The 15,254-nt window shown below is 41.8% G+C and overlaps 1 protein-coding gene across 2 annotated transcripts in view; it reads left to right on the top strand.

Annotated features, from left to right (window-relative positions):
* The window catches only part of TEC (tec protein tyrosine kinase), a 270,212-nt gene that overhangs the window by 173,279 nt on the left and 81,679 nt on the right, over positions 1–15,254 (top strand). For both annotated transcript variants that reach the window (XM_075347019.1, XM_075347018.1), the window contains exon 2: positions 8,417–8,606. In XM_075347019.1, coding sequence (XP_075203134.1) covers positions 8,469–8,606 — 138 coding nt within the window. In that variant the 5' untranslated portion in view covers positions 8,417–8,468. The remainder of the gene's footprint in view (positions 1–8,416; positions 8,607–15,254) is intronic.

The raw sequence follows: 15,254 nt of genomic DNA, 5'->3' as shown, positions 1-15,254 counted from the left end.
AAGTAGGATTGCATGCAAGTATAGAACCAGTTCTTCTAGTCCAACTTACCTAGGGGTTTTAGCACACACACAATTTTTCTCACTTTTTTTGCTTATGTCCACGAACCAAGAACATGTCTTTATTTTTCCCCACCAATTTGAGAATTGAGGGACCAACGCATGCAGAATGAATGTCCGTAAGAGGTCAGCACATTGTGTGTTGTGTTTATTCTTATTAATTGTAAATTTACATATCCTTAGAGCTACTTCTTATTGTGTTTGAGGTATATTTATCAGTAGAATCATATAGTAACCACCTTTTAAGCCTGAAAATTCCGTTCCGAGTGTAGTAAACTGCGCTCTGCGTCTGTCTGCAGGGCTCTCAAACTGTGGAGCTGAGAGATACATGTGCTCAAGGGACACTCTTTTGGTTTACAACGAGGTTTTCCGGCAAAGTAGGGTCAAGACGAGATATGAACAGACCCTTAGATTTAATAACTATCTCTGTAAGTGTAGACATGTTCACTTTAACAGAATCAGGCGTAGTATTGTTATCTAGAGGCTCCCTCGGTTGTACAGAAGGCTGCTCTTCTACTTACTACTGATTATCGCAGGCGAAATATGAAGAGGAAATCCTTTTACTCCCTTATCACAGTTTACAGTCTTTCTTCTGGCTGCCAATTCATCTTTGGATTATTTTAGAACAATAAGGAGCAGCGTCAGTTTACATAGGATATTATGAACTGTACACGTGGGACATGTCTTTGTTAAACCTCTCAGTTCTTGTGTCCGGAAAAAAAACTGGTATTTAGCTCTAACAATAGGGAAAGATTGATGGGAATAAAATACAATGTAAATATATTCTCAGCACAGCCCCCTCCTCTGATCTCCAGAAATACAGTGATCTGGCTATACACCTGTATGCTGATCCACTGCAAAAACTCAGGTTCTTGTATGTTGATCCACCGCAAAAACTCAGGTTCTTGTATGTTGATCCACCACAATAACTCAGGTTCTTGTATGTTGATCCACCGCAATAACTCAGGTTCTTGTATGTTGATCCACCACAATAACTCAGGTTCTTGTATGTTGATCCACCGCAATAACTCAGGTTCTTGTATGTTGATCCACCACAATAACTCAGGTTCTTGTATGTTGATCCACCACAATAACTCAGGTTCTTCTATGTTGATCCACCACAATAACTCAGGTTCTTGTATGTTGATCCACCACAATAATTCAGGTTCTTGTATGTTGATCCACCACAATAACTCAGGTTCTTGTATGTTGATCCACCACAGTAACTCAGGTTCTTGCAGCGAGCTGCAGTAGATGGCTGACCTTGCAGTGTTTATACAGTTGTGTTCAAAATAATAGCTAGTTAAGCCCAAAATCTTTATAATAACTTTTATTTCCATGCATTGGAAATATTGCACACTGTTTTCTAAATTAAAACATGCAGAGAAATGTATATACTGTTTCACTACTTTCCATAAAATATGAAAAAAATGAATATAGGGTTGTTTAAAAAAAAATAGCAGTGTCTGTATTTGTCTTTAAATACTCAAACTCTGTCCTCCTTTTATTTAGGATTTCACATTACTGTGAATCAGGTGTTTCACTGTATATTTAGGAAATCAATTTACCTTTTCTATACCTTTTTAAACCAACTATACTAGTCACACAGAAAAATATTCTTTTACACAATTAGTTAAACAACCAGTTCATAAAGGTAACAAAGATTAGAGGGGAGAAAATGGTATATGTTTAAAATACCCTGAACCTGACCCTACTGGGCCCTGCCTATCCATGGAGCTTTAGCACCCTAGGGTTCCAGTGGTGCCCCCGTTCCTCGACAGCTGTCCCTTTCTTAACCTGTTACACCCTATTGACATGTAAGTGTTATGTTGGGGTTAGAAGAAAAATACTCAGATCCCCCTAAAACAAGTTCTTCACCAACCTTATTTACTAAATAATCCTAGTCTAGACTAAGTGGGTACTACTTGTAATCTATGTCTGGGTGAGGGTCTATCTCCCTTCCAGACACTCTGTCATACTAGGATTATTAAACCAGTGTATACAGTCTTCTTCTGGTATACTCTGTTTATGTATACACTGGCAAAAAAAAGTCTTGCAATAATAAGAGCTTGGTGAGAATAGACACTGTGCTGAACCTCACGTTATATAGATTTGTGGGCCAAATTCCCACCGAGTATCTGTTGCACATAAGATCAACATCAATAATGAATCCTACACAGAGATATATTCATGTGTAATTGTTGTACTCCTCTCACGCGATACGTTTCCCCCTGCTATGGGTTCATCAGGAGTGGCAGATGTATAAATCAGATGTTCAGACCGGCTACAATCTTCCACATAACGTGCTAATATTATGCTGTTGCCCCCAATAGGTATGTTAATGGTGTGAGCATCCTAGGGCTGCAGGAATAAAACACAGTTAAATGACCCTCATATGCTATGAATCACTAACCTAATATTTAGTTGTATAACCACAGTTTTTTAGAAGTGCTTTACATCTACGTTGCATAGCGTCACCAACTTCTGGCCCCTGTCACCTGTTATTCCGGCCAAGGATGCTTTGACTACATCCCACAATTTATTTGCATTTGTTGACTTTGCCTCAGAAATTGCCTTTTTAATGTCACCCCACAAGTGTTCGATCGGATTAAGGTCCGGGAATTGGGCTGGTCACTCCATATCCTCAATTTTGTTGGACTGGAACCAAGATTTTGCTCATTTACTAGTTTATTTAGGGTCGTTGTCTTGTTGAAACACCCATTTGAAGGGCATTTCCTCTTCAGCGTATGGCAACATGACCTCGTCAAGTATTTGGATATATGCAAATTGGTCCATGATCCCTGGTATGCGGTAAATAGGCCCAGCATCATAGTAAGAGAAACATGCCCATATCATGATGCTTGCACCACCATGCTTCACTGTCTTCAGTGTCCTGCGGCTGGAATTCGGAGTTTGGGGGGGTCGTCTGAAGAACTATTTGGATAAAAAAAAAACTATTTACTTTCATCAGCCCACAAAATGTTTCTCCATTTCTCTTTAGGCCTGTTGAGGTGTTCTTTGGCAAATTGTATCCGCTTCAGTACATTTTTTAACAGTGGGACTTTGTGGGAACTTCTTGCTAATAGACTAGCTTCACACAGGCGTCTTCTAACTGTCACAGCACTCACAGGTAACTTGAGACGTCTTTGAACATCCTCGAACTGATCATTGGCTGAGCCTTTGCCATTCTGGCTATTCTTCCATCCATATGAATGGTCGTCTTCCGTTTTCTTCCACGTCTGTTTTTGCTTTCCATTTTAGAGCATTGGAGTTCATTGTAGCTGAACAGCCGATCATTGTCTGCACTTCTTTATAAGTTTTACCCTCTTCAATCAACGTTTTAATTAAAGTACTCTGTTCTTCTGAAAAGTGTCTTGAATGACCCATATTTCTCTGACTCTCAAGGAGAAATGCATGTACAACATGTGCTGGATTCAGCCTTCAATAAGTTCCACCACATTATTCAAATACACAGACTCAGAAAACCCCCAGACTCGGCTCATGATCTGCAGGTTTTTAAGGGGTACTTTGTACACTACGACATCGCAGGTGCGATGTCGGTGGGGTCAAATATAAAGTGACGCACATCCGGCGTCGCTGTCGACATCGTAGTGTGTAAATCGTTTTTGATACGATTAACGAGCGCAAAAGCGTCGAAATCGTATGATCGGTGTAGCGTCGGTCATTTCCATAATTTCGGAAGGACCGATGTTACGATGTTGTTCCTCGTTCCTGCGGCAGCACACATCGCTGTGTGAAGCCGCAGGAGCGAGGAACATCTCCTTGCCTACGTCCCGGCTGCAATGAGGAAGGAAGGAGGTGGGCGGGATGCTTACGTCCCGCTCATCTCCGCCCCTCTGCTTCTATTGGCCGCCTGCCGTGTGACGTCGCTGTGACGCTGCACGACCCGCCCCCTTAGGAAGGAGGCGGTTCGCCAGCCAGAGCAACGTCGCAGGGCAGGTATGTGCGTGTGAAGCTGCCGTAGTGATAATGTTCGCTACGGCAGCTATCACAAGAGATCGCAGCTGCGACGGGGGCGAGGACTATCACGCTCGGCATCACTACCATGGGCTTGCGATGTCGTAGTGTGCAAAGTACCCCTAAGAATCTACTGCACCAACTGGTAAATTGTTTGACAAGTGGTAATAAAATTTATACCAAAAACAGTGAATAATCTGGTTAGTCATATTGGACTGCTATTATTTTGAACACTACTGTAGATCAATAATGTAAGTTCCTGTATCTTGTGGCATTAATCTCCTAGTTGATGCTGGCCATAAATTTTATTCATAGGAGATGGTGTACAGATCTTTGCAGAATGACTCATATTTTTTGTGATTTTTTTTTTCCAATTATTCTGAATTAGAAAACCCTAGGTGTGTTCTAGAAATGTAATAAATGTTTATTGTTAGCTTAGAGAAAGTCAAGTTTGTAAACCTTGCTTTTAAGATGTATTGTTTGAAGTTAGAGCTCTGTTGATTTTCGCAGACATTTTAACAACAACAGCAAGTCTAATTTCGACCTTAGTAGTGCCTTCTTTCTTAAAGAGTTATATAAAGTGGCCCCTAAGGCTCTCTTTACAATGATGCCATTGGACTCGTCTTTCAGTAGTTCAAATAAATATTGTCTATCATGCACTGATGGACCTAGAGACCCTGTCTAATAAAATATCCTTCAGATACTATAAAGGCCTCCTCATTGATCTGACAGCTGGGTTGTAGAACAGCTCTGCTTTGTTTGCACAAGGGAGCACGATCGTGTTTTGATCAGCTACAGAGGCATCTAATGACCCTAATTATTTATGGGTGAACCTGAACTGTAAAGTTCAGGGTCCATACAGGATACCTATTGTTCGTGCACAGACCCCGAACATGGACTTTTCAGGGAAGTACTTGTTACTCTTCGGGTTTGGCCACCCGGATAATGATAGAAATAAAAAATCAAGAAAGAAAATTAGGAATAAAACAGGAAGGTTATACTTATCGACCTTCCCCCTCGTCTGTAACACTACTTCCAGGTCCGCTCAATAACACTCATACATGTTCACTGCTTCCCCTGCCAACCGTCAGTCTCAGTGTGTGTGTTTGGTTGCTGTCAGACTGCGCCCCCATCCAGTGTTGGATGGAATCACACACATCGTTTGCATCCCTATAGTGGTACAGTAAAAATAAATAAAATTTGGATCATAGCGTCCCTCTATGTTGTGATACCTTCACATATAAAGCATACGGCTACAAGCTGCAGCCCCCAGCTGTGTGCATATCTTGGCATGGTATCAAAATAAGAGGAACCCTATGCGGCTTTTTTTTTTTTCATAAATTATTTAAATAATTAAAAAAAAATCACGTGCCGTCTCTCCCCAATTTTGATACTCAACCATGATAAAGCCGACAGCTAGAGGCTGGTATTCTCAGGCTGGGGAGACCCATGGTTATTGCCCCCGAACCTAAAAATAGCAGCTCTCAGCCACACAGAATTATCGCATCTATTGGATGCTACAATGCCGACACTTTACCCGGCTCATCCCGATTGCCCTGGTACAGTGGCAATCTGGGTAATATAAGGGCTTAATGACGGCTCACAGCTGCCACTAAGCCCTAGATTAGTAAGGGGAGGCGTCTGTGAAACCCCCCATTATTAATCCTGTAAGTGAAAAGAAATAAAAACAAACATCGAAAAAATCCTTTATTTGAAATAAAATCCCAAACAAAACTCCTTCTCCAATTTATTAATCCCAAACACCCAGTTAAGACATAAGCCACACGAGGTCCACGATGATCCCGGCTTTGCTACATACTCACAGCACACATGTACATTACACAACATGACCGCACATTGCGGCTTCAGGGAGAGACTGACTGAGCCACAGCTGTGAACGGTGACGTCACTCAGTTTACTTGTAGTCACAGCTGGAGATTCCCAGAGTTTGTACAAACGTAACAAAAACTATGTGTTTTCATCATACAAAAAAGTGGAATAAAATGCGATCATACAGTAATATATAAATAAAAATGGTACCGCTGAAACGTCATCTTGTCCCGCAAAAAAAGCCACCATACAGCTCCATCAGCAAAAAAACAAAAAAGTTATAGTTGTCAGAATACAGCAAAGCACAAACTGTTTTTTTCCCCTATAAAATAGTTTTTATGGTGTAAAAGCGGCAAAACATAACAAAACTAACCTATATAAATGTGATATCGCTGTATTCATACTGACCCAAAGAATAAAACTGTCTTATCACTTTTACGGCACGATGAATGGCGTAAAAAAAAAATAAAAACCAACCCTATTCCTCAGTTGCTGTTTCTTCTTGATTCTGCCTCACAAAAAGTGGAATAGAAAGCGATCAAAAAATAGTATGTGACAAAAAATGTTACCAATAAAAATTCTACCTCATCCCTCAAAAAACAAGTCCACACATGACTCTCAGCAGAAAAAGAATAAACATCTGTAGCCTTCAAAATTCAGTGATGCAAATAATCTTTAGTGTGATAGTTGCCAAACCTAAAGAAAAATATACCGTATTTTCAGGTTTGTAAGACGCACTTTTCCCCCTCCAAAACTGGGGTACTAGGAATGTACTCCATAATTATATCTTGGAATATGTCCATTTCCAAATAACCAACACCCCTTTTTTAGCAGATCTCTAGTCGGATAAGTTGTAAAAAGTATCCAAAACACATGATAAATATGGTGCACGTCATGAAAGACAGTTTTGGGTTTTTTTGTGAAAATTAGGTTAGAATTCTGGTTCATGTAGGTTAATGAAGCCTATTGTGATCATATCATAAATTTGTTAATTTGCAGGGTTTTGCCTGTATCATGAGGGCGTATGTTACTATCCGGTTTTAAAAGGTTTTTCTCTTCAATGCATTAAAAATATTTAATAGGAAAATAAAAGCGCGACAATAGATGAACACTTCAAAAACATACAATTTTACGTAACAGAACTTGTCCCTGTAACATCTGTAACATATTCACTCGCTTTCTCAGTTGTAGAGAAGGTAAAGTGTTCATTCTGAAATCTATATAACTTCTGTGGAAAAGGAAACCTTAATGTTAAGGTTCGAATTTGTGTAGTTTTTTTTTTTTTTACTTCACAAAGCCTTGTATTTTTGTGATTTAATGCAGAATAGTCATTTGTGCACACCATTGCTGCCGTGCCTTTATCCTAAACTCTGGCTAAAAGTTATCCCATCACAGGATACTTATGCAAAGCAATCTAAAGACACATCCCTAGAGGATCCTGTGATCACCACCTTTATAGTAGTGACCATAAAAGTTAGCACCAAATAAAAAGGCCCATATCTATAAAACAGTATGGAGGATTAAAAACAAAAAAAACAATAAAAAACAGATTACTCGGGAGCTGCGGGGTTAAAATATGAGCAAAAGCTGGTTACTTTTAACTTTATGACAGGTGCATTTTAAACACCATTCATCTGTAGCCAATGGGCTATTTGTAATGGTCTATTTACATTGGCCGATGTCCGAATATAATCAAGTCTTACAGCACTTACTTACCAGTCTTATTGCACCGACCGATGGGGACATAATCACTAATATACCGTAATCTTCCTGTCCTCATATGCTGTGCAGTTATCCGCAGCACATCCTTTGTTTACACCAGGTTCTAATTTGTCGGAGGATTGACAGATGTTTGTAAGGGCTTATAAAGGTTAATGAGTAGTGATGGACGAATAATAAAATATTTGGGTTTGGATTATTCGTACTGAATACCTAGTACGTTTCCAGTATTCGTCACAAATAATGAATCTAATGCAAGTTATGAGGAATCCGAGCATTTTTGGGGGAAATCTTCAAGAAAAATGCTCAGATTCCCCATTGACTTGCATTAGGTTTGTTATTAGTGACGAATACAGGAATAGTTCTAGGTATTCAGTACTAATAATCCAAACCGGAATATTTTACTATTCACCATCACTATTAACGAGTGCTTATCTTTAAAAAGGGCCTTTTGACAAATCTGTTTTTAAGTGGGTCTATTTATTTAGTATATTGCATAAGGCTGAAAAAAAGTGATGGAGTTTTTCCAAGCGTCTAGTCCCCAGCAGACGGATGGAGCATGGATTGAATCCATGTTCTCTGTTGATTTTTCATGGACCATGTCACTTGTCTGGGCAAGTTTCATCATCAAATCGGACTAAACTTGGACATGTCGCCATTTCTCGGATTGGGCTTGTTGAAATTCAACAGCCTGAGTCTTTTTTCCCTCTACCTCAGCCTCTAGAAAAATATTGTGACCCCTCAATACATTTCATATTGTTTATTTATCAGATAAATAAACCATGATATTAATATGCTTTGATTTACAAAACCCTGTTTTTTTTAATTTCAGTTTACAGTCCTTAATATTCAATGGCAGGGAGACCAGTGAGCAGGAAGCGGACATGAATTCAGAAGTCATTCTTGAAGAAACTCTTATTAAAAGGTCACAACAGAAGAAGAGGACATCTCCCTTAAACTACAAGGAAAGGATTTTTGTTCTTACCAAGTCCAAACTCACTTATTATGAAGGACGCTCTGAGGTAAAGCGATTCTGATATATCTATTGTCTAATATAAAACTTATATATCTTAATATCTCAATCTTAAAGTGAACCTGTCAGGTCCAAGCAGTTCTGGGTGCATATTGCTAATCCCTGCCTAACTGTCCCTGTATACACTAGCATACATAAAGAGATCTAGAGAAAAAGTATTTCTAAAGATACTTCTTTATATGCTAATGAGGCCAGTGACTAGTCGCAAGGGCGTTAGTTCCCTTGGCTAGTCGGCCCCCTAAGGCTATGTGTCCACGCTGCGGAAAATGCGCGGATTTTGCCGCGGATTTCTCTCGGAAAAGCCGCGGATTTCCCGAAAATCTGCAGCAGCGGCACTTCCCAGCCATTTCTATGGCTTTTTAGAAATGCTGTGCCCATGCTGCGGATTTTTCCGCGGCGGATTTACCGCGGATTTTGATCCGGAAAAATCTGCAACATGTTAATTATTGTTGCGGATTTTGATCCGGATTTTGGCTTCAGAATTGGGGGAAAAAAAAAAAACGCACCAAAATCCGCGGTAAATCCGCGGCAAATCCGCACCTTTTCAAAAGGTGCGGATTTTGCGGGAAAGCCGCGGATTTTCATGCAGAAAAATCCGCAGCAACATTCTACCGTGGACACATAGCTTTAGCATGTAAGCACACCCCTGTGGGTGTGCTAACATGCCAATGAATGCGCAAAGTCAGAGGCATGGTGACAATCACCTCTGCTGCCACCGCACCTGACGCTAGATGCGCACTATGAAGCCGTGTATACGTGTCCCAGCTGCCAATGTATGTAAAGCGCTGTGGAATTAATAGCGCTATATAAATGAATAAAATTATTATTATTATTATTATAGTGCGAATGACCGAAAGTACCGGGGACTTCTGATCATGTGCACTGACCCTATACCCAGCGTTCTGAGGTGGTGACAATAGACACAGGTACACGCGTCACTGCCGTTGATGACGTTGGGCAGTGGGTATTGAATAGCATGTTAGCACGCCCTTATGGGCGTACTAACATGCTAAGAGGGTGGAATGAGCGCAGGAACTAACGTCCTTGCGACTAGTTCCCGCGCTCATTAGCATCTTATAAAGGATCTTCAGAAATACTTTTTATCTATGTTAGTGTATATAGGGACGGTTAGGCAGTGATTAGTAATATGCACCTAGAACTGCTCATGGTTCTGAGTGCATATTGCACCTGACAGGTTCCCTTTAACCATGTTGCTTCATGCCAGGATATCCCAAGGGTAAGAGATTCCCTTTTTTTATAGGCAGGGAGGGTTGTGCTATGGAATATTTTGTGTCATTTTTTTGTTTTATTTGGAATGTTTATTAGTTATTCATATTGGTATCTGAATGTGAAGAGCCCCATGAGATCTTGAAAATGATATTTTTATGTGACCTGTTCTCCTCAGGAGAGAAATGAGCCATTCCCAAACTCCCATATATCACCCATACCTCTCCTCTCTCTTCTCCTGGACTTGTAATGGTGATCAAGAAAGGTTAGACTTCAATGAGAAAAGACATTACTAGGTAAGGCCACTTTCACACTGCGTTCCGATCTCCGTTCAGTGGTCCCGTTGGGGCTTCCGTCTGAACCCCCTGGAAAAAGGGTTTCGGTCGCATACTCAGCCTGGGCCAATACTTATAATGGTGCAGATGGAGTCACTATTGGCTCTGTTGTGCACCATTTTCAAGAGTATACGGTTACTGGAGGTGAACACCCAGATGAAGTCTACTACGTCTGGGTGTCCATCTCCAGTAAACGATTTCTTCCCAAAATGATGCATGATAGAGCACATGGTGACTCCATCTCCACCATTATAATCAGTGGCCCCGGCGGCGCATACGTCCGAGACCCTTTTTGCGGGGGGGTTCAGACGGAAGCCCCAACGGGACCACTGAACGCAGATCAGAACGCAGTGTGAAAGCAGCCTTAGGAATATGTGACCCCCCCTAACACAGGGCTGCTATCATAGTGCAGTATAAGAACAGGTCTAGCACAAATTGATACTTGCTTGCTTGCGTGGTGCTTAAAAGTTTGTGACCCCTTCACAATTTTCCATGTTTTTGCATAAATTTCACCTAAAACTACATCCGATTTTTATAAAAGACCTAAAAATAGATAAGGAGAAACCAAATGAAACAAATGAGTCGCAAACATTAATAATGTCCTTGAGTGGCAAAGGATTGAGAACGTTTGGATTAAAGGATAATTTGAAGGTATTTTTGGTCCCTGATAATTTTCACTTCACTTCTTCAGGAATTTCTGCTGGTTTAGTAACTATAATATGCTGACATCAGACATACAACATAAGGAAATAATACAAGACTTGGAGACTAACCACAGCAGATGCAGAAATGCAGAAAGTGTTTGAAGTCGGAAGTAAACCATTAAGAGTATATAGTCTGCTCTATAGAAAGTCTCCTCTGAAGTCTTTTGTTGTATGAAAAATGTAGGCGCGTTTCGTCATAATTTGCTGACACTGATACTTAACGGATGGGTGTTGCAAAAGAAAATGTGGTCTGTTTGGTGACACAAATCCATTGTGTTTGAATGTCGTGTTGGTCACATGTGAAGTTTGGGTTGTGTATAGTTACCCAAGAGAGTTACAAAATGGACCTAAACCCCTGAAAGTGCTTTTATATTGTCCCAAAAGTTATTTTACTCATTAGAACCAGAAAAAAGGTGATTTACTTTATCCATTACTCTGATTCGAAGAAGGTTAGAGAGATTGTCAGGTTTCATTAAAATATGATGCTGAGGCTGCTTTTACTTTAAAGGATTAATACCGCATCTGCCTTTCATGGCCAAGATGGGAATAACGGCTTTTACCGTGGGTCCCGGCCACCAGAGGAGGGCTTATGAAAGCATTAGGCTATGTGCACACGCTGCAGTTTTGTTTCTTCAGCAAAAAACGCATCTTTTGGCAGAAAAACGCACCTTTGGCCAAAATACACACCAAAAAATGCATGCGTTTTTGACGCGTTTTAGTGCGTCTGTGGGTGTGTTGCTGCCCATGCGGTTTTTTACTGTTTTCAATAGCAAACGCAGGTCAAAAATACCCAAAGCATTGACATGTTGCTGCTTTTTCTGCAACCAAAACTGCAGGGAAAAAGAAGCAACGTGCGCACAGCCTTTCTGATTTCTCATAGGCTTTGCTAGGGAAGGAAATGCATGCAGTTTAGGGCAACAAACTACACCCAAAACTGCACCGAAAACGCATCAAAAACTGCACTGTGCGCACAGGGACTTAGGCGGGCTTTGCACACTACGACATCGCAGGTGCGATGTCGGTGGGGTCAATTTGAAAGTGAAGCACATCCGGCATCGCATGCGACATCGTAGTGTGTAAAGGCTAGATGATACGATTAACGAGCGCAAAATCGTCGTAATCTTATCATCGGTGCAGCGTTGGCGTAATCCATAATTACGCTGACGCGACGGTCCGATGTTTTTCCTCGCTCCTGCGGCAGCACACATCGCTGTGTGTGAAGTCGCAGGAACATCTCCTACCGGCGTCACCGCGGCTTCCGTAGGATATGCGGAAGGAAGGAGGTGGGCGGGATGTTTACATCCTGCTCATCTCCGCCCCTCCGCCACTATTGGCCGCCTGCCGTGTGACGTCGCTATGACGCCGCACGACCCGCCCCTTTAGGAAGGAGGCGGGTTGCCGGCCAGAGCGACGGTCGCAGGGCAGGTGAGTGCATGTCACACGATATCGTACCTGCGACGGGGGCGGGGACTATCGCGTGTGACATCGCAGCATCGGCTTGCGATGTCGCAACGTGCAAAGCCGCCCTTACACTGTTTGCAGAATTTCATAGAAGTAAATGAGAGTTACAGTAATAGCAAAGTAAACTACACTGTTTGCATAAGTCCTGCTACAGAAACAGTGTAGCTTTCTGTTTTACTTTGTTTCCGTAACTCATTTATTTATATGGGAGTTCCGCAAATAGTTTTCATAACCCCTCCTCTGGTGGCCGTGACCTAGAAGCCATTATTCCCATCTCTGCCATAAAATGCGGAGATGAGAATAACTCTTTAACATAACAAAATAATATGTATTGTAACATGGCAACTGGTATGTATCGCAGACGTGATGTAAACCTTAATGTCCGTTCTGGTACTTGTAGTGCCACGAGTTTTGTTAGGGCGTACCAGGGCCAGTTTTTACAGATAGGTGGAGAGACAGGTGGGTCTGGCTATCCACATACCTCTGCCCATGGGTGTGTCTCATCTGTTAAGATGGAGACTGTATGTTTGCCGCATGGACAGTGTGGTGAGACTGTGATGTCTCATGGAAGGAGATGTCCTCTAATAGAAGGGAGCTTGTCCTGACCGGGACTATAGAAGAGGTTGTGATGCCTCTTGAAGGGATACTAAAAGAAGAGTGGGTTTTCTTCGTCTGCCTGAGGTTAGTGTATGGAGGTTTGTGAAACCTCTGGAAGGTACTTCTGGAGAGGAGTGTTTATACTAGCCGGGGTCTGTGAGTGGCGGCTAAGGTAGCTCCACTGGGAAGTGGGTGGGTTGGTTGTCCGCCAGTTGAACGGACTTGAAAACCGTGTGGGTATTGTACTAGGAGTGTGGTTTATATATGTGTCAATAAACTGGCTGGACTTTTAATGGAAGTGTTCCTGTGTGCTACCTTACATCGCAAGCAGAGTGAGTAACCCCATCACAGTATATAGAAAAAAGAGACATATTAAAATATAACTTTCAATGTATATTAGGAAAAAAAATAAAAGTTTACCCTTTCTCCAGGCAGTGCAGCACTCTTCGTTTCTGTTGCTGGGGTCCTGATGACCATGTCTGGTCCGTGATATGTGGCTCATGGCAGCAACTAGGTCTAACATACATCTATATAAAGTAGGACTGCAGATGGTGACTTTTGTGAGTAGCCCCACACAGAAGAGCAGATCTGAATGCTCATAAATGCTCATATACTGGATGAAATTATAGCTATGTCAGCTGCAGATAGGATGATACTGTCAAATAGAGGGGTAAAATGGGCACTCAGATGTAAGTATGCTGCCTATAAGGAACAGGGCACAAGATTACAATGTGCTTTTTATGGGGAAACGTTGGCTGCCTTTATACCATGATCTTGGTGTCTCCACTGTTGGGGGGAAGGTGCTGAATGTGGCTCTTGACTATCTCTGAGAGCTGAATGTGGTTCTTCCGGTAAGAATGTTTGGGAACACTGCCTTACATCCCTTCTGGATATCACAGATCTGTTCCTGGTTATTGGGTGAGATCAAACCATTTATTATCACGCACGGTTTTTCATGAGCACCTTTTGGCACATTGTAGACTAATTTTGCTTCAATGGTAGGCACAGTTTGGTACTTTGTGACTCAACCTCTTGTGTGACCCCTGATTTACTTACTTTAACCATATCTGTATCTCATAATAAGACTTTTAAAAATGTTTTTTATTCTAATATACATTGAAAGTTCTATATAATGCATCTCCCCTTGTCACGTACAGAAGATATTCTTGGAGAGGATTGTGACACTCCCCATTATAGGGTGTTGGCACATTTCTTGGCTGTTTTAACAAGATTTTTAGTGCTCTTGTTGCTCCAGGGCCACCTCTCCATAGCGTACTGCTTGTGTTTGCCGGCATGGCTGCCGCAGGGCTGTATCATCCATGGCACATGATTACTGAGGCCAACGACTGGGCTCAGTACTGATGCCAAGATAGATGGCAAATGACCATTGAAGTCAATGATTGGCTGCGGCTTTATCAACAAACAGAGAGGTGGTGCTAGAATGGAAAGGAAAATTGTCGGTATGTACGGCTTGTTTTGTTAGATTAAATCTGCAAGCTTGGTCAGTTTTTTAATTAAACTGGAAAATCCCCTTAAATACATGTACTATATGGTTTTTGTCAACTTATTCATGCTGCCCGACGTTTAGGCCACAAGAATCAGAGCCAAGCAAAATTATTGCAGGAAGGTATATTGTGGTCTGAAACACTTGGATGTTTCAGAGAAAATACAGTATGAAGATCTAGCCGAAGACCTTAGAAAGAGACTAGATTGTCCACCACTGTCCCTGGTTTGCTTCTTCTTCCTCTGCTGAGGTATTGAGAAGTCTCTACTGTGATGCTAGTCACTAGTTACGGGTAGTACAAATGGTAGAGTAGTCAAGAAAGCCGGGGTCTGGTAACAGGAGGACACATATAGACACGGAGTATACAGAGGCATAGTCAGGTCACAATCCGAGAGTCAGAATTCCAGGAAGGCATGTGATTGATTCAGGGAGTAAACTCAGACGTGGTCAGGTAACGGTCCGAGTTCAAAAGCCAAGCGGTCATGACAGGAACAGGGAGCAGGCAGAGAGGAGTCAAATAACAGTCCAGGGTCAAGACACAAAGATCAGACACTTGCAGGAACACAGGCAAACAGCACAACTACAGAACCAGATAGTACGACTGGCAAGGTTCTGGGAGAGCATGCTCATTAAAGAAGCTGAGGAATTACCAGGAAGATGAAACACCTCCCAGAACCAGCATGGAAGCCTGTGCTGTCAATCAATCTGCCAGCCCAGGAAAAACACAGCAGAGCATCTCCTAGTTATTCGAGATGCTCTGTACAGAGGAATCGGGACATCTCCCTTGTGTGTTCAAAGCAAGAGACCCA

This window comes from Anomaloglossus baeobatrachus, chromosome 1 (assembly GCF_048569485.1).
Source record: "Anomaloglossus baeobatrachus isolate aAnoBae1 chromosome 1, aAnoBae1.hap1, whole genome shotgun sequence".
In the NCBI taxonomy this organism is placed as follows: Eukaryota; Metazoa; Chordata; class Amphibia; order Anura; family Aromobatidae; genus Anomaloglossus; species Anomaloglossus baeobatrachus.
This window is presented reverse-complemented; position numbering and strand designations above follow the sequence as displayed.